Genomic DNA, 20,106 nt, shown 5'->3' with positions numbered 1-20,106 from the left:
ATCACTTTTATCAGGAGAAAGCATTTTACCATATGTCAACACCAAACTTATACCCAAATGATAAAAGTAGTGGCTGCGCTAAAACACAAACCGAGACACCTTTTTACGCAATGACAATTTAAAGGCAAGGAAATGCCTTCTTCAATATTTCAAGTCATCTGAATGTTAAACAGTCAGTATCTGTCCATATCAACAAAAGTATAATGACCCATTACCAGTATAACAGTGGCAGTTATTGTATACATGTCATTTTGTACCCATGCTGAAACATATCACTTTTATCAGGAGAAAGCATTTTACCATATGTTAACACCAAACTTATATCCAAATGATAAAAGTAGTGGCCGCACTAAAACACAAACCGAGACACTTTTTTACGCGATGAGAAATTAAAAAAAGTACATGCCTTCTTCAATATTTCAAGTCATCTGAATGTAAAACAGTCAATATCTGTCCATATCAACAAAAGTATAATGACCCATTACCAGTATAACAGTGGCAGTTATTATATACATAACATTTTGTAAGCATTTTGAAACATATAACTGTTACTTTGATAAAGTATTTTATCATGTTAACACCAAAATTATACCCAAATGATAAAAGTAGTGGCCACATAAAAACATAACGCAGACACTTTTTTACACAACAAATTAAGGGCAAGGAAATGAATTTTTCAATATTTCAAGTCAATTATAATGATAAAGAATCTTACCATATGTTAACACTAATTTGATAACCACATTAATAATAAGGACCACTTAAAATACAACCCAGACACTTATTTACATAGATGCATAGAAATGAATTTTTCGTTTCTATTACTTTTCAAGTGATCTCAAGGTTAAACAAACAGCATACATGAGTAGAAAAAAAAATAATAAGGAATTCACAATAATGTGTAACAGTAACTGTTAGATGCGAAAATATTTTTTCAACAGAAATAAATCTGAACTAACATCACTAGGCTTTGCTCAATTAATTTTTTGTGTCTTGTTACATGCATTAAAGTTACTAAACTTACTAGTCTATGAAATACAGCATCATTTGAATTAAAACCTACATTTTTTAAATGTTTAATTGCTAAACACCCATTATATTTTTATTTATGCTTTAAAGTTTTCAATTTGTGCTCTTTTGCAATGCTTTTCTGGTTTAGTGTATCATTCTTTAATTTGCAATAATTATTTAAAAATGTGTTCGTTGATGACCAAAGAATCTGCTTTAACACTTTCTGTGACTCATGAGCTTTAGGGCAATCATCTAGATTTAAAAAAATGTCATTTTCTATCAGTATGTCTAGAGTTAAGTTACATGCTATATCCCTCTGATTTGCAGAAAATAAAAATTCATTCTCAAATTCTTCAGATACAAGTTTTTGAATAACAACATAATTATATATTACTGAATTTAGTACATCAGGATGAGGATATAGAAGTCCTCTATCAAATCTTTTTATCCAAGACTGTCCTTCATTTTCTACAATTAATTCTTTATCAATAGTTAGATTGCCTTTACAAATATCACAGCTTAATAGTTTCACAACTTTATAACTACAGTAACCAGCTATATACATTAAAATTGGTATGTCATTTTGAACATTTTGTATATCTTCATTTGTAATAGTTATTCTTCCTGAGAAAGTGCATCCAATATTTTCTTGCTCCAGAGATTCAATACACAGGTTTTTACAATTTAGATAAATAGGAATTCCTCCATACTTTGATGATTTAATAACAGTTGGCAGAAGACTTTGTAATCTTAATTTTGCTTCAGTTTCATATACTTGCCTTATAGAAATATTATGTTGTGAACCAGCCAGCTGTCTATATTTTCCGAATCTATTCTCTAGGAGATCTGTCTGAACCTTTCCTGGTAAAAAGTAAGTAAATTTTAGCTCCTCAATGCAATACCTTGCCATTTCGAGCAACGAATAGCTAGTATGTGTTAATGCAAAATGTGTTTCCTTAGTTAGTCCACCACTAGAACAGCCTAAAAGTTTCCACTGATCTAACCACTCAAGTAACTTATTTAAATAAATATATCTAACATCATCATTTTGCACAGTTAACGGCTTTTGATACTCATTCATCTTATGGTGTCCTTTAAAGTTACTTTTGACATTGACTAGTGACCACCATGTAGATATAATTTTAATAAATTCAGCTGTTGTTTCGTAATTTAAAATACTATTTTCTTTACCAATAACCATTATTGCCTCTGCAAGACGACTGTCAAATATTTGTAATGCTAGCTTGACATTTTGTCTTTCCAAATTGGTTGGATACAGAGCTTTCAGAGTCAAACCATAACTATATTTTACAATTCTGCCTGCCTCTAATGAATGGAGACTTTTTATGCATGCAAATGCCGCTGTTTCGACCTTGGAAAAATTTTCAAAATTTGGATAAAATAAACATTGCCCAGAAGTTTTTTGATTTATCCAGTTGTTCCTGACACACTTCAAGACGTGCACTGAGTCAATAACAAAAAATAGTGGCCGAGATAAGTCTGCAGGGTTTTTATACACAATACTAATTTTTGGAGGCATACAAAATAATGACATGGCTTTTTTATTTATTGAATTATTGTCAGAGACAACTGCCACAATTCTATAACCTATATTTTCTAAACCAATTATAATTTTCTTAAGATATTGATACAGATCCTCAGCATTTAATGATTTAACTGGTAATATATGTGCCACATCCTTGAAAGGTGATAATAAGCTACATATCATAAAAACATAAGCACTTGTAGCAGCTTTTTCACAGTTGTAGGCCATGCCACACAAATTTCCTCCTTTAAAATCGAAACATGAATTTAAATGCACTTCATCCATCATAATAATTACAGTTTTATCATTTTCTTCTAAATCCTTGCATCTTTGTTTAACATATCCTAAAAAGTCATCCTTAAATTGCTCAGTAATAGGATTAAGAGAAAACATTGAACAAATTCTACGAATAGTACGTGGATGGGGAATAGAAATGTAACCTGAATGTCGTAAAAACTTGTATGCATGCGGTGAGATCGAGTTTAACAAACTGCAAAAAATAAGTAAATCTGGAGTATATCGATACTTCTCTTTCTTTACATTTAGTTTATTTACTTGCTCTGAAAGGAAGTTCAGTTCAGTTTCTTTTTCAGGTAACACTCTTTTCAATTCTGAAAGCATATCATCCACAATTTGTATAGAATTCTTAATATATTCTTCATTTTGTAAGTTATGAGACAGACTTTCAACTTCCTTTAGTACTTCTAGAAACATATTTACATTACTAATTTTTAGAGGGAAAACAAATTTACCAATAGATTTTATAGCGATGCTTTTAATATAAACACATACTGTTAAATCCTCATTTATTACTACCGATTTCTGAATTTCTGGAGCTGGGTCACTTAAAATATCAAGTAACATAGTTGAATTTTCAGTATGTACAGTTGTCCAAAATGTTTCTAAAATCTGATGTTCTAGGCAATTATTGAATTCAATTAAACTTTCAAATGATCGTTCATTATCATACCGTTCTTTCATTTTCAAACTTTCTTCTATCGCTTTCTCCAGGTATTTCTCTTCTAAACGAGCTTTCTTCTTTTCTGGTGACATTCTCGATACAGAATTTGATGACATGTAGGATGGGCCATCAGGGAACTGAGAAGGTATGCATCCTTTTTTCAAACGTGGCCTAGAAATTGGGGCTTTAATTAACTTCGCTGATTTCTCATCATACATTTCGATTTCTCGTATTATTTCATCTGATCGAAAATGTAATTCACATACCTATAAAAGAAAATATTCAAAAATCAACTTGTTGTGAGTACAAAAGTTAGATGCATGTTAATATTTAGTAACAGAAGTCAATAAGCCCTATGATTTAAATAAATAATTTGATACATAAATACGAATTAAAAAACCAGTAATATCATTTCAATTACGTGTATAATTTAAGTAATTTGTAAAATCTGGAATGCTCATCATAATGATTACAGCTTTATTTACATTTAAAGAAAATTATATATTTGAGATAATTGTTTACAACAAACACTGGTTACCAAATACAAATAATTACCTTGAATACATCATACCAAACTTTCATATATCATTACAAAAATTTTAAAATGAAACCTATTATGATTACTTAGTAGTTCCTTGTCATATAAATTATGATAAATTTGGAATAACTACAGAATCTGCCTGCACAGTATACTAGAAAGCATTTACAAATTATTGGCATTTATGTAACTACTAAATTTAGAATTATTCCTGTTATATGGAACTTTATTTCATTCATAAAACTTTGAAGGAAAATATTTTTTTGAAATGATTAAAACAGGCAAGATTAAAATCTTTCAAACATAAAACTTCTTACCCACAGATCAAAATCTAATATCGTAAGCATAAACATCACATACCTATCAATAAAAGTAATAAAAAAATGTAAAGATACAAAACATAAAAAATGCAGTAAAATTGAACTTACTCTGGTATGTTTAGTAGGTTGAAAGCCATCTTTCTTCGTAGACTCCTTATCCATTTCATCCGGAGTTCAGTCTCATTTGGAAACTTGAATACAGCCACTTTTGGTCCGTTTTTATAATTACCACGACATGTGGCTACAGCACATTTATGAGGCATCGTATGAAATTATAAAAGCACGAGACAATATATAAAAAAAGCACGAGACAATATAAAAACTCTGTCGCTAACGCAAATAACCGCTCCACGTTCGTCGCTCTTGGCTCAACTACGGGGCTTTGATTTTGTTTGAAGGAGCGAGGTGAGTCAGAGACGACTACCTGTGACGTCAGAGCTTCCCCTCGCTTCAGTGTCCCGGCTTCCTTCTATAAGGAGGTGTTGTCATAGCCCGCATATGCGTACCACGTGATCCAATGCGTGCGCAACTTTTATTATTTGCATATCCACCACACAACTCTCACTCCTGCAATTTGCATAACGCCAGGCGCATTCTTTCTTGGTGTTGCAATTTCACTTTTGAGGAGTGTATATATAAAGGAAGAAAACTGAACATTGAAATAAAATACTGATTTTTATTTCAATTTTAATTTTAATCTTACTTTTCTGTAGAAAGAGTTTACTTAATTATTTACAATTAATTAAAATTTTGAATAAAAAACTCTTAATTTTTTGCAGGTATGCTTAGAAATACATCTACTTTAAAGATGATGATAAAATTTTATAGGTTATAACAAAAAAAAATTTCGAAAAATTTATAAACAAACTTTAAATACAAATTAAAAAAAATAAATCATAAAAATTGGGCGAATTAAATTTGGAATGAACCTAATTCCTGAAGAAGAAATCAAGTAAGTTTAGAAAAAAGTTATAAGGTATTTCTCCTACCTTCTTAGCATGCCTTCGTGGTGTAGGGGTTAGCATGTTCGACGTGTATTCGAGAGGTCTGCGGTTCGAGTCCCGGCAAGAGCACTTCTCATTTTTCACATCTCCTACTTTCAAAAAATACCTAATGTCTCCACAAAGAGATATGATAAATATATACCAAATTTGAATTAACACTGAGGAGCTAAAATTTTAAGAGCTAATTTTTTAAAGACAACTCGTGTGATTTTTACAAAACTTGGCAGTTTGGCATACTTTGATTCGTAGAATCGAAATATAGAAAAAAAATTATATGTTATTTCAGAAAAATGTTATAATGTTACAATAATGCTATATATAAATCTTAAATATATATAAATAATATATCTTAAATCGCGCTTTCGAGACATGAAAAAGCCCAGAACGAGAGATATAGAACTGACCCCCTTTTTTTGCACTGTGTACCTCCTCTTGGTAATATTATATCAGATTTGATTGTATTCCTCTTCCAACGTATTTATTTATTTATTTATTTATTTATTTATTTATTTATTTATTTTTATTATTTTTACACCTCTTTAATTCTTCTGGCTTTTGGTTAATTTTACATATTTATAGGGAATTCTGAAATTTAATGGCATTGAATTTTACTTCTTTTTGGTCTTTCTGAAAATTGGTTGCAAATTTCTTACTTATTGTTTATACATATACAAGGTGTGCCTGTTAAATTCCAGGATTGGGGCTAATACAACAGAATGAATAATAAAAATCAAACATGTGTTTAATAGTCCTCAAAATAATTACCTTCAGTAGTCACACACTTTTGTGCATGGTGGTACAAATTCTGGAAACACGCTTCGTAGTCCTCTGAAGATATGCTTCAAAGTTGAGCGGTTACGTTTTTCTTTATATCCTCTATGTCCTGAAACCGATGCCCTTTCAGAGCAGTCTTAAGATTTGGGAACAAGTAAAAACCAGGAGAATACAAAGAATGATTAACCTCTACGATGTCATGTTTTGTAAAAAAGCACTTCACATTGAGAGTACAGTGGGTCTTTACATTGTCGTGTAGTAGAAGCCAGCTGCCTTTATTCATATTCGGTTGCAGACAGTGTATTCGTTTAACTGACCAATGCAAAACAGCTTCGTAGCACTCTTTGTTGACAGTTTGATTAGGTGGCACAAACTCATGATGGATCAATCCATGTGCATCAAAGAAAAGTGATCAACAGGACTTTCACTTTCGACTTCTGGAAACGGATTTCTTTTCTGTCTTGGAGAAGATGGTGATCTCCATTCGGCACTTTGTCTTTTTGTTTTGGGATTGTACTGGTAACACCAAGATTCATCGCCTGTCACGATCAATAGCAGAAACAACGGATATCGGTCAGCTGCGTCGATTAAGCCCTAGCAAGCTCCCATTCTGCATTGCTTCTGATCATATGTCAACAAAAAAGGCACAATCTACTAACAAATCTTTCTCTTTCCCAAATTCTCCCTCAAAATCTTGGGCACAGTGTTCTTGCCAATATTTAACTCATCCACAAAGCATCTTAAGGGTCTTTCGGCGATCTGCAATCACCAAAGTGCGGACTTCATTTCCTGTTTGTTTTGTGATGGATCACCCACTGCGCTGGTTATCTTCCCTGCCATCGCAAAAGTGTGCATAGCAGCATCTCCATATGCAATTTTCAGTAATTAGTAATTTCCGTTTTCCCAATTTTGAAACAAACCTTGATATTCACTCTCTTTGCTCCATCACAAACTATGACATGCACTCTAACAAACCACCTGCGTTTACCTTCTTCAAACTGGAGATGTTGGCACAATCACTGCGCATTTGTTCCACCTTCGCGCCTCATTGGTTATGCTATGACATCCGAATGATGACGTATTCCTACACATTTTCATTCATTAACTACACGTGCACTCTTGAAATTTAATAGACACGCCTTGCATATATATATATATAATTTTAATTAATAATTTAGTAGAAGTAGATTAAACCATCTCAGAAAGATGCAAAAATTGTATACAGAAACCTACTGCATTTTAAAATAATGAATCAAATTTTAAGATGATTTCTTACTATTTTAGAAAAAAATTTATACAGTGTATATACTAATCATATTATAATTATAACACATTATTGATTATTCATATTTTCAAGTTCCAGACTGACTTCTCAAGGGATAATGAATGAAAATTTTTTTCTAATTAAATAAATATATTGTGGAATAAAACGAAACCAATTTTGATTTCTTAATCTAATTCCTAATAAAAGGAGAAGAGATTGAGTAGTGGTCTGCTAATTTTAAAGCAGTTTCAAGGCATAAAAAAATCATATCAAAGTTATTAATCAGTATATCAATACAGTTTGCATACTGTTACCTTTTGGCTTAACTTAATAGGTCAGGTTAAGGTTTTTAAATAGGGTAAAGCAAGTAAGGGCTATCATGTCAGGGCTATTCGTGCTTTTGTGGAGGAATTCTAAAGGAAAACTAACTTTGACTTCATATTAAAAATAATGCATGTAATTTTCATTCAATTTATACATATTTCTTATGTAAAACATTTTGGCATAGTATAATAAATTATTGTAAACTACTTTAGTCAAAACACGTAATTAATGCAAAGAAATTAAAGATTTGTACATGCCAAAAATTAAAAAGTATTAAATATAAGTGCATACCCTTGTAAAAAGCATGCATTGCAAAATATGTATATTTATTAAATTATTTATAAACGTGTTTAGAAATAAAAGATTTATTCATTCAGAAACTCTTGTGAATGTTACTTGAAAAAAATTTAGTTATTAAATAAAAATTAATTTATGATGATTGCAAATATTATCTAAATAGCTAATGACCTAAGGATTTATGGTAAATACAAATTGAAATTCTGTTGACAAATATATTTATAAAACTATTTAAGCAAGAATTGTTCGTACTGGGAAACAATCTATTAAAAGGTGTTGTGAAGCACAGTCTCTGAGATGCAAGTAGGAAGTAGTAAATTAGAATTTTTATTAATTAGAATAAGTGTGTTGTTGAAATCAAGGGGGGGGGAGGATAACTCAGTTACAAGTTTTAAATAATATTAACAAACCCTCTTTTTAATTTCTTTCAGAAATGCTCATAGAAAATTAAGTACCTAGAAATCGGAAAATCTGTAGCAAAATTTAACATATTTCACTATTAAAAAAAATGTGCTTTAATTTGAAATGAACTGAACAGAGAATTATAGAGTCATTATGTTTTTTGATTTAAAAAATGCCTCAGAACCTGAAAATCATCAGAGAGTATTTCAGAAATGAACTCTGTAAATAGAAAAGAATGCATAATTTTAATATCATAAACTTTGATTGTGATTTTGCAATCATTAACCGAATAAAATTGAATTACCTTAAAATTTTGTTCTAATGCAATTAGCAAAAACTAAGTTCTAATGCATTTCATTCAAATTAAAACTGTTCTGGGAAAAATACAGCACTTAATTCCTGAATGTAATGACAGTGAAATATCGAACAAATGTTCATGAACATTGAATGAAATGTTGTTCAGAATGAACATTGAATGAAATGTTGTTCAGAATGAATGAAATGTTGTTTAAAAGTGTATTGTTTTCATATATTTAGGACTCTAAAATTCTGTAGAAAGAGAAAATATATACATTTATACTTAATATTTATGACATAATTACAAAATGTTTACATCTGATCATGTCAAAACCTATTGATCTTAATGGCGAGTTACTGAATGTTCTGGTCACCAAGAGCAGTGTGTCACTGTTTCAAGGCAGATTATGGGAAAACCCAGCTCATCCCTCTCCTGTGTTAACTACCTCCAAGGTTGGAACACAGAACTGCATGGATGTGCAAAAGTATACATGGGTGCAAAGGTGTGCCCAAAGGCTTTGGGTTAAGGGCACTTGCTCTACAGCAATGTTTCTTAACCTGTGGGTTAAGGGCACTTGCTCTACAGCAATGTTCTTAACCTGTGGGTTGTGACTCCAAGTGGGGTCACAAAGCGAAATGATGAGGATGTGGAAATTTAATTTAGATACACGAATTTAAAAAATTACATTAATGAGACTTTTAGAGAAATGACTATAATTGAAATAAATGTGACTGATCTTCTACCATATAAAGCTCAAAAGAAATTTGTTGAGTTATCGAGTGACTCAAAATTTCAGTTCCAACAAAAATCCTTGATTGATTTCTGGATTGGAGCTGGAACTGAATTTCTTACAATGTCTACAACACTAATTGTTCTTTGTGAAATCCCAATCTTATATGAAACGCCATTTTCAGCTTTAATACTTATTAAATCCAAATATCGAAAAAGACTGAAGATACTTTACGTCCAACAGTGTCAAATATAACACCAAGATTTAATTTGTTATGCAACCAAAAAAAAAACATACGTCTCAGTTTTCTTTAATATTTTTACAGTTGAAACAAATTATAAAACTATTCTTAAGGGAAAGTATTTATTTTTATATTTTATTCCAGTGGTATGGAATCTCTAGTGGTGTGGGAAAAAAAAACTCATTAATAGAAAGGGGTCATAAATGAAAATTTAGCAAGCGTCGCTCTACAGTGTACATTATTTACAGAAAGGGAGGAGATAAGTACCAGAAATATTGTTTGACTATCTTATCCATCGAGTCATATTTTTATGTTTTTCCAATTCGAATACACACTTAAATTATTAGTGATCTTTTAAATGTCCGATTTTTCATGAAACTGTGACAAGATGGATAAAACAACCAAATGATGGTTTTTTTGTCCAACACTCGATTATTGGCCATTAAATGCAGTACAGCTGAAACCTACTATAACAAACCCATCTTATAACAAACTCCTGTATATAATGAACAAACGGTCCCATTCAGTTTCCTAAACACTTGATAACAAACTTCCCAAAATGTAAAAGTTGGATGTAATGAACTAAATGAATTTCTTCAAATGGAACTTTTTTGTACTTTTCATATTTTCCTCAAAATTTCTGGGAGTTTTAACTAAAAAAAATACTAACCATTAAAATTATCCATGTTTAGGAAATTAGAATCCTCATTCATCATTCCAGAAATGTAAAAGAAAACACCTTTATGCTATTTTTCTTTTATCTTCAACCCACTTTTCTCTGTCTTCTAAACATAAGGCTATGCAAGATATGTGCAGAAGAATGATGATACAATAAGCTTATCGTAGGACACCATATGGTGTATATGATCATTGAATCAAAAAACGTGAATGGGCTCTCTTACTGATTCCATTAAAATTTTTGTTTGAGCTGTCAGACACAGTTCTATTCAAGAATGATGTTTTGATAGCATTTTTTGCTATTCAAGTAAAGAGGAAGTAGTGAATCTTAGGTATTCATGGTTTTTCAGTTAATTTTTTTTTTTTTTTAAACAATGAAAATTCTATTTGAGAATAAATGCTCTAAAAGTTCTACCCCCAAATTGGGGGTCTGACATTCTTTAGCACTTTTACAAGACGTTAAGATATTCTTTATTTTGATTAAATTTCTAAGTCACCACCATACATATCTTGAGAAAGACAAGTAGGTGACGAAATTATCTTCTTTATCAAATTTTCCATAATATCAAAATTCACACATATTCTTTTTGACCAAACTTTCTGCACTGTTTCTATGTCAAAAATGCATCCTTATGACGAACTGTAAATGTAAAGCTTCTGCATTAATGATATGATGAACATTATCGAAAAATACAAAATGGATGTACTCAAATCAATATCTGCCAGAAATACAATTTATCCAAATCATATAAAAAAACATACATATAAAAAAATCAAAACTCTATATTCTCTGATTGTAGAATAAATTGAATACAACGAAAATCTTAAAAAAGATAAAGCATAGAGATGGTGAAGAAGAGTTTCTGAAATGGTTTGCCATTCAAAAAAGCCTTAATCTGCCAATACCTGGAGAAATGCTTCATGCTAAAGCAAATGAATTTGCCAGACACTTTTTAGAAAATGGAATAAAATGAACAACAAATTTATTAACTTGTGTAATAATAAATGTAACACACAAAATGTTAAAAAAAAGTGCCCCTTTGGACGTAATTTAAAACCTGAAACCTTTCAGATTTTCATTTTTTTTAACTAAAATAAAATTTGTTTGCAAAAACTGTGGTTAACTTACATAAAAGAAATGCCGGAGCCCTTTTATTTAGGGCTCCAATGTGCTCCAGCACACTTTCACCTCTATATGCATTGTATTTGGTGCTTTCCTACATAGGTAACAATCAAAATGAATAGAAAATAATATTTGCTAAGAAATCCTCCATAGTTCGTAAAACAGATGCCTTTCAGTAAGCTTCAGCAGAAACATTATCAAAAACTGTCAACTTTAATTAACAGATATTTTTATTTTAATTCTTGCATGGAAACAGATCCATTGTACATCAAATTCCCACTGAAATAGTATTAAATCTTTTGGTTTCAAATGAATACAAATTTAAAATTTAACCCATTTTTAAAATTTAGTTGCAAATGTCTCTCACAATTTTATGATACAAGATCTTAAGATGCAACATTTCAGTAAATTAAAGATGGCATTCAGCTTGATTGTAGGAAAAAACATTATGGCAAAGCATCACGGACAAAAATGTTATCGAAAAAACAACAGAAGAAATCAAAATGTCTTCCGCTGTGAAAATATAGGGGGAGAAAAGAAAGCAAGCAGAAAACATCACAGTTCTAGAACATCGTGGTAAAAACATCATCACCAAAAACAAAGTGGTTCAAAAAGATCAGCATAAAAAATATCACATTGTTTTTGCTGCAACATTCATGTCTGTGATGTTTTTGGCAGATACAATTCAGCTCTCTCATTATATTGAATAGTTTATATTTCTCCATTCAGTTCACTATTATCCATTTATTTTATGAGTTTTATTAAAAACTTATTTTATGAAAACTTTTTCCTCATTATTTTTAATTTCCTTTCTTCTCCCCTTTTTTGTATCAGTTACACATTGTTAATCAAATTAGTAAACAGCTAATCCGTCTTTGAAAGTAAAAAATAAATGATAGCATCTGAAGTACATACAATTAACATGGCTACGACAGAATTTGACTAAAAATTAGCTAGCAGCTAAATTGTTTTTTTAAAAATATGATAAAAAGTATAAAAAAAAGCATATTTATTCTTGATAATTTTAACAAAAATTTCTAAAAGAAATAAGTTCTTGATATGATGAACACAAATTAACATGTTCCTTCTTAATTTTTCTTTCTTACACACATACACAGCATAGTTTGGATAGTCTTCTTTCATCTGAAATCTTGCTAGATAGTGCTTCAAGGTGCCCATATTCAGGTGGAAGATTAGGTGTGTTAAAAATTTGGTGGCTCATTTATCCAAAATGCAAATAACATACATATACATGGACGTTTGCTCATACATACATATAGAATCTTCACTATTTCATTCTTTTTTAATAATACATTGTGATAAAATTTGGTGGCAACGATTTGAAAAGTGATTTGGACAAAAGAAGCGAGTTTCAAGACATGCTGCTTCTGCTGCCAAAATTTATGGCCATCAAGAGAGGTCTTAGTTTTCATATAGTAAACGATTTTAAAATGCAAGAACTGATTGCTACCCCATCTTTAAGAAAAAATTGTATTGTCTTTTATGCTTAAATTTTACAGATGTTGAAATATAATCCCCCCTTTTTTTGTTGTTGTAACTATCACACTTATTTAACAATAACATCAGTTAAAGTCCATGGATTTTAACATGGCCAGGAGGCAAAGGCTATGCCGGTTGTTGGCTTAGTAGTTGGGCACCTTAAAGTAGAAAATATGCCCATCTCAGTCCCAATTTCAAAGCATAATAACACAGGGAATGGATTTGAAAATCTTCCATCTCCCTCTTCCACTAACCTCTTGAGAAGACTAAGTTTAACAGCAGTATTTTAAGTGCCACCCATACTGAACAGACACTACATGCTTACAAATATCCCTGCTTTCTCTCAGATTCAAACCTGGGGCTATAGCAGCCGAGTTTTCCAACCATCATGTCCACAGGGCAATAATTTCAATCTTAAATTTATCTTTGATAGTTTGCACAGTTAGAAAAGAATCGCAAACCTTCTACTTACAGGAACAGAGCTTTTCTACTATATAAAATTAACCCTGATGAGTTTTAAAACTAGCAATGATTGCAAAGATTAGTTATTATATGAATAAAACATGCTTGAAGTCATCTGTTCATTCAAACAAGCAATTTCATTTATCATTATTCAAGATTCAAACTGTAGGAAATGCATAGTAGTGCATATTTTTTTTTTAATCTGAACAAAATTGATTCATTGCCTTTTTCTTCAAATTAAGCTTAAAGAAATCATCATGTAGTTATTACGAAAACTTATTTGGGGATCCTAAATCATTCTCCACAAGATCTTTAAGTTGCCAGGAACACTATATGTGAAGATCTGGATAAATAACAATATTTCCAAATGCAGTAAAATCAATATCCAAAACTGAAAACAATTGGTTCATTTGGTGCATATCATAAAAGTTTACGATGTACCATACATGGTCCATTCTGCTTAATATTAACACAAAATTATAAAAACTAAAAATCATACAGAAGAGAACAAATGATAAAAAAGTACACTAAAACAACTTTCTGAAATCAACTAAGGTTGCATATTGATCTGTATCAGTTAATCATGTAATGAAAAGATGTATGAAATCAGCAAAATAAATTTAAATATAAAACCAGATAAAATCTCAATACATATAAAACAATGAAACAAATTCAGCTGCTATAAAACCACTCAAATTAACAAAAAAACAGTTTTTCTAAAATGCTAAAACAGATTAAAATTTATCTCTTTTCTGATAAAAGAACGAGATGTACATTACAACTATTAAAATACTTAAAAAGTTGGCACTCTATTAAATTGTGATACACTGATAAAGGAGCATTACAGTTGCAACACAAGAGCTGAAAATCACTGAAATGTAAACACTGCCTCTTTTAGCTTGTACACACATTTACTGCTACTATATACCACTTGATTTTCCTTCTCAAGACTATATAACATTATATGCAAAAGTACAACACAATGAAATTTGTTCTTTTTTTATTATTTATCATTGTTCATGTGTGATACTAGAGCTGTTTTCTATGTTTGGATTCATCTTTAAAAAAAAGCCATATGTAACAATACAATGAAATATACCTTATTTATTTTTGTAAACATTGATTCTAACATGCAAGGATGTACACTGCATAAAAAATACAGCATAATGAACAAAAGTTTCAATATTTTGATTCTTGCATTCATGAATATGAAACACTAATACAAAATCATGCCAAAAGTTCTGTATTTTCCAAATCAAAGCAAGTTTTCATCTAATTATTTTGTTACTGCTGACATGGAGTAACTTTGATTGAAGCAAATGTTTAAATATGGTATTTTCTGCTCAAGTTACATAATTCTAACATGTAAAGTGCCAAAACTTTTGTTTCAATGTTGTGCTAAGAATGGAGAATCAAAAGTTTATTTTTGTCATATTATGCTTTTAATTTTTAAAAAAATGCTAATCAGATGGCTCATAAAATTTGTCCTATATATGGAAAGTGTGCTGTTTCTAATGACACATTCAGAGATGGTATCAGAAGTTTAAGCATGAAAATTTTAGGCTCAAAAATGATGTTTGCTCCGAACAACCATCATATGTAAACAAGGACCTTAAGAAGCTATCACTCCAAATCCAAGTTATACAGTTCAAGAATTACCAGATAAAATAAATATTCCAAAAAGTATAGTAAACGATGATTAGAAGAAGACTGCACATGTTAGCTGCTACGACGTGTTTGCTTGAGTTTTGGCACATTATTCTTTGCTTGAAAAAAAAAAAAAAAAAAAAAAGAAAGAAAGAAAGAAAGAAACTTCTTTTTTAAACAGATGAGACCTAGAGATGAGAAGTAAATACTATACAGTAATGTTACAAGAAAAAAATCATGGGGTAAGGGCTGCATTTCATTTAAACTTATTTCTTCGAATTTCATTAGATATATTTCTCTCAGTTCTCACTTCGCAGCAAGGCAAAAATACACAAAACCTCAAAATATCTTTATTACAAATTGATAAATATGGACAAAATAAAACACCAAATACAGTTAAAACAATTTTTTTTAAAAATTCGGCTGGCGGGCAGGGACAGAGATTTTTTAATGCACAAACTGAAAGTTAACTTTTGGTCCCACTTGACAAAAAAACACTGAATTTGGTGCACAAAATGACTTAATTCGCTATTCTGCTAAGTTCCAAATGTAAACAAATATGGCTGCTATGATTAAAAAAATAGGCTTAGCAGCACTTAAATAACTTTTAAATTGTTGATAATTCTACAACTATTGCATGCAGATTCACTAAAGGCATAAAAACCTTAACCAGAAGATAAGAACAACATAATTCAATTACTTTTAAAGCAAAAAATGCCCAATTTACCAATATATAACAATAAAAAAAACCTGAGCTCACGGAGCCGACTAACAGAGTGGCTACATATATATATATACTTTTGATATACTTTTTTTATTTCAGTTATGTAATTTAAAGATTTCCATGGCTATAAATCATGAATAGGAACTGATATCTTCACACAGTGCTAAAGCCACTTACCTTGTAAAGAAATGAAAGCTTTTAATTGCTACTGTATTTTAGCATCCGACATCCATCAACAATAGTTACACTGATTCACTTCATCAGAATGTGCCCATGTTAATCAAAGTTGTTCTATTATGGTATTATGTTTTGTTAGTTTTCTATAGTTCATTTTATATTGCTTTACAATAAGAAAATGTGGATTATTATAATGAGTATTTTAATTTGTTTAATTTTAATAGAATTTCATGGATGTGCAAAAGAAAATTTTGGTTTTATATTGAATATGATAGTTTCTGCAAGAAGACTTTCAAGACAAGGTCTGTTAAAATTATCTCACGATATTTAAGCAAACAATTTTCAAGAACTATGAACTCTTCTAATAATTCTTTGCAAACTTTTAAAATTTTCAATATTGTATTTATAGGTCAAAAAGATCAAAACTTAGATCAAAACGTTACAATTTCTTTTATTGTATTTTTCTTGTTTCGATAATGTTCTAATGCTTTCTTCTAAAATGGCTTTCGTATCGCTAAGCCTTTTCCTCTTTGAAGATAACGGAATATGTAAGATAAAAAATATCAAACTTTTAATTACTCATTTTAATTTGACTACATCCCCTTCCTGTCTTAGAAATGCTAAGATATGAATCTAAAGTCCATCCTCTGAAAATGAATACATTTCATATCCCTTATCAAGTTACAGTGTTACAGCTCTCAGCCAATCAGATTAAAGAAGTAATTTACTACATATCTAGCACTTTTGCTGTTGCATAACCCTCTATTCTACTTCATGTGTATACGATCCAGTTTCCGTTAGAAAGTCCTCCACGAAGGCATCCCTCCCCTTAGGCAGATAGCCTTCGAGGCTTTGCCGTAATTAAATAACCTAACCTAATCTATTCTACTTCACTCGCTGCCGCTTAGACGTGTCACTTAGCCTCTGCTAGCTATTGTCTATTGTTTTGAAAGTGTAAGAATAAAATTGTGAGGGTGCATAGTGCACCCATAATGATGATGTTTAACCCCTTAACTGCTGCGGGCGTATATATACGCCTTGCTCAGCCGATGCGTTAACTGCCCCAGATGCGCAGCCGATGCGTTAACTTTGCGAATAATTTTAGGTGTAGCAGCGCAAAGCAAATTATAGCAGTTTGGAAGGATGTATATATACGCCTGGGGCAGTTAACGCATCGGCTGAGCAAGGCGTATATATACGCCCATGGCAGTTAAGGGGTTAATGACAAAAATATCTGTCCCAAGAATTAGTTACCATGAAATAAAATTATATGTGGAAATTACGGCTATATCTTTCTTCAAGTGTCATCCTTCTAACTATGCACTATAGCCTCTCCAAGTTATAACAATGCAAAGAACCGCTGGCATTTGCATATATAACACATATATAATACATACTCGTATATATAATACATAACCAAAATTTTCAAAAATTTCTAACTCACTCCATGTGGAAATATGCTTCCCATTTTTCAGAATATTCCACTGATATACAGTTTGTATTGAGCTGGCCAAATCAGGGTTCTTTTTCAATTTTTCGCCTAGTTTTACAAAGATACCATCACACTTCATAACAGGTGTTGACTCAACCTAAAAACAAATTAAAAGTTACTACTTTTCAGACAAAATATAAAAAATGAACATGCGTAAATATATACAGGGTATGTTAGAGATAGGGCTATACATTTGATTGCACTGTATGATGACAGTATAAGTGAGATAATGCCTTTGGGAAGCCAGTTCTACTGACTGAAGAACAATCCACAACAATACCATGAAGACTCAATTTATTCCCCCCCTTTTTTTTCTGTGGGCTATTAGTGAATACTTTTATCATTGTTATACAGTGCTACTCCTATTCCCTCCAGAAGACATTTTCTGTTATTAGTAGTCCCTTTCTCCACAGCCAAGTCCAATAATATAACAAATCATATCTCACCAGTCTTAAGATCTTATGATCATCTAGTGTGTAATCATCCACACTGTAAATATAAACACTGCTGCACATTCAGAACAAACAATCTTGACTAATAGCTGAGCTTGGACATGTGATTTTATTTAAAATGAAAAACTAAATTTCATGTTTAATATACCATTCACTATTTCCCTTTACAAATGTAGAACATTTATTTCAAATGTGAAGCCTCTAAAGTTTTTAGAAAATAATATACACAAAGCAATCTCATTTAATAAATCTTTATTGTTTTTAAAATACTCCCTTCAGCATTAATGCACTCTCATTTAAACAAACTAATTTTCAAAGCAATTATGCAATCTAAAAATTTGTATACCAGAAAATATGTAACCTTAAATCTAATTTTCATGTAGTTTATGTTTAATAGTTGGGAACAAGAAAAAAAAAATAGAGTGCTAAATCATGTAAATAAATCCAAGTTAAAATAATGCACCAAATGATTATTGTAGGTGCTAAGGCAACAGGAATCAGCATAATATTCATAAATTTGCAGGATTAGTTTCAAAGGTTTAAATACAGAACTTTCTTCAACTGAAGATAAACAAAAGCCTATGCTTGCACAGGCTTTTCTTTTGTCATTTGCAATTTTGATTCTTGTTGGTTTAATACCTCTGGTAATCATATAAATAAAGCTAATGATTCACTAATTCAGATTTTTTATGCTTAAAATAACTGATGGTTTAAAATGCAGTGTATGAGCTTTACCCTTTCACGCTTTATTCCTCTAAGTTCGGTAAATGTATCTAACACACATACAATCACCATCGCACAGCAGTCACTATTTATTGCTTTATGATTTTCAAAGCAACCATGACCAGATTCATCAAAAAATATTGCAGTCATTTTCTTTGAAACGTTCTGTGTACAAACTTCTTCTGTAGATTTTGAATTAACAGTACATTGTCATTTATTTCAGATTTATAGAAATAAATCCCCATTTTATCATTTGTTACGATACCAAGGGCAACTTTTGGAGCCTCAGAGTTAAATCTTTTGAGATTTCCCTTCCACCATTTGACCCTAACATCCTTTGCAGCTTAGTTGAATTGTGTTGAATATGCATATATATATTTTCTTTTATATAAATTTTTATACTTTATACTAGCTCACAAAAACAATTAAAGATAGCACCATGAGACTGACAAGGTTCAAAACAAGTAACAATACAGCAACCACTCTGGTGATCTTTGGAAGTTACTGGGCATATTGACTTTAAGTGTAAAGCCATAGAACTCGAGGCCCTATTCTCTAAAACTGACCACAAAGCACAGTAGCTAACGACAACAATCTTCACAGGTGCCATCTATTGGACATCTCAACTAACACCAATGTGTATAGACCAGAAGCAAATGCTTCACAGTACTGATTATAGATTATGTCACATGGTCGGCAAAGTCCAAAACAAACAGCAATACCACCAACAATGCCTGTTGCAGCTTAAATTCATGCTTTGACACAACCTTATTAACTGAATTATAACTTATTATTAGAATTATGCTATAGAAATCATTATGCAGAGCATTTCTTGTTTTTTAATAGCCAATCATAGAGCGAAAGTTTTTATTTTTTTAAAATTATCTGTAATGAAATATAATATTTCTGATATAACTAGATTATAAAACCTTAGCTGCAAGTCTCTGCCTAATACACATATGAGAGATACTGAATCTGCAGTTCCGAGTAATGGAGAGTTCCTCTCATTTGTGGATAATGAAGAAATGTCTGCTACACTTTCTGTTGGATATATATGCAGGCTGCTTAATTCGGATAAATATCAGTTTCAGCTGTCCAGTATATTAATCTGTCTTAGGTTAAGAATTTCTATAGATAAAGAATTTCTAAAGTACATTTCCATACACTCTGTTATTGCATTTTATTCTTGTTTTAATAAAATACTTAAAATATATTTCATGCTTTAATTTAGAACAATTATCTTTTTTTATCTGCATTTTTAAAGCTCAATCATATAATTCAAATTGCTTTTAAAATTTCACAAATTCTTTTAACTATTATAGATTTCTTATTTTTCATGAAATTATTACAGATTTCTTATTTCACTTCACAAGACGGAAGTATAAGATAAAAGAAAATTTTGCTCATAACAAATTTAC

General features: G+C 30.8%; 1 protein-coding gene across 2 annotated transcripts in view; it reads right to left on the bottom strand.

The window, feature by feature from the left end:
• The window catches only part of Mfe2 (peroxisomal Multifunctional enzyme type 2), a 140,757-nt gene that overhangs the window by 53,325 nt on the left and 67,326 nt on the right, over positions 1-20,106 (bottom strand). For both annotated transcript variants that reach the window (XM_085818182.1, XM_085818183.1), the window contains exon 23: positions 17,466-17,610. In XM_085818182.1, the coding sequence (XP_085674308.1) occupies positions 17,466-17,610 (145 nt within the window). The remainder of the gene's footprint in view (positions 1-17,465; positions 17,611-20,106) is intronic.

Source organism: Stegodyphus dumicola, chromosome 6 (genome assembly GCF_044657685.1).
Source record: "Stegodyphus dumicola isolate Sdum_Otavi_A_Nest chromosome 6, ASM4465768v1".
Classification (NCBI taxonomy): domain Eukaryota; kingdom Metazoa; phylum Arthropoda; class Arachnida; order Araneae; family Eresidae; genus Stegodyphus; species Stegodyphus dumicola.
The sequence above is the reverse complement of the archived record's forward strand: the minus strand, read 5'-3'. Positions and strand labels throughout refer to the sequence as shown.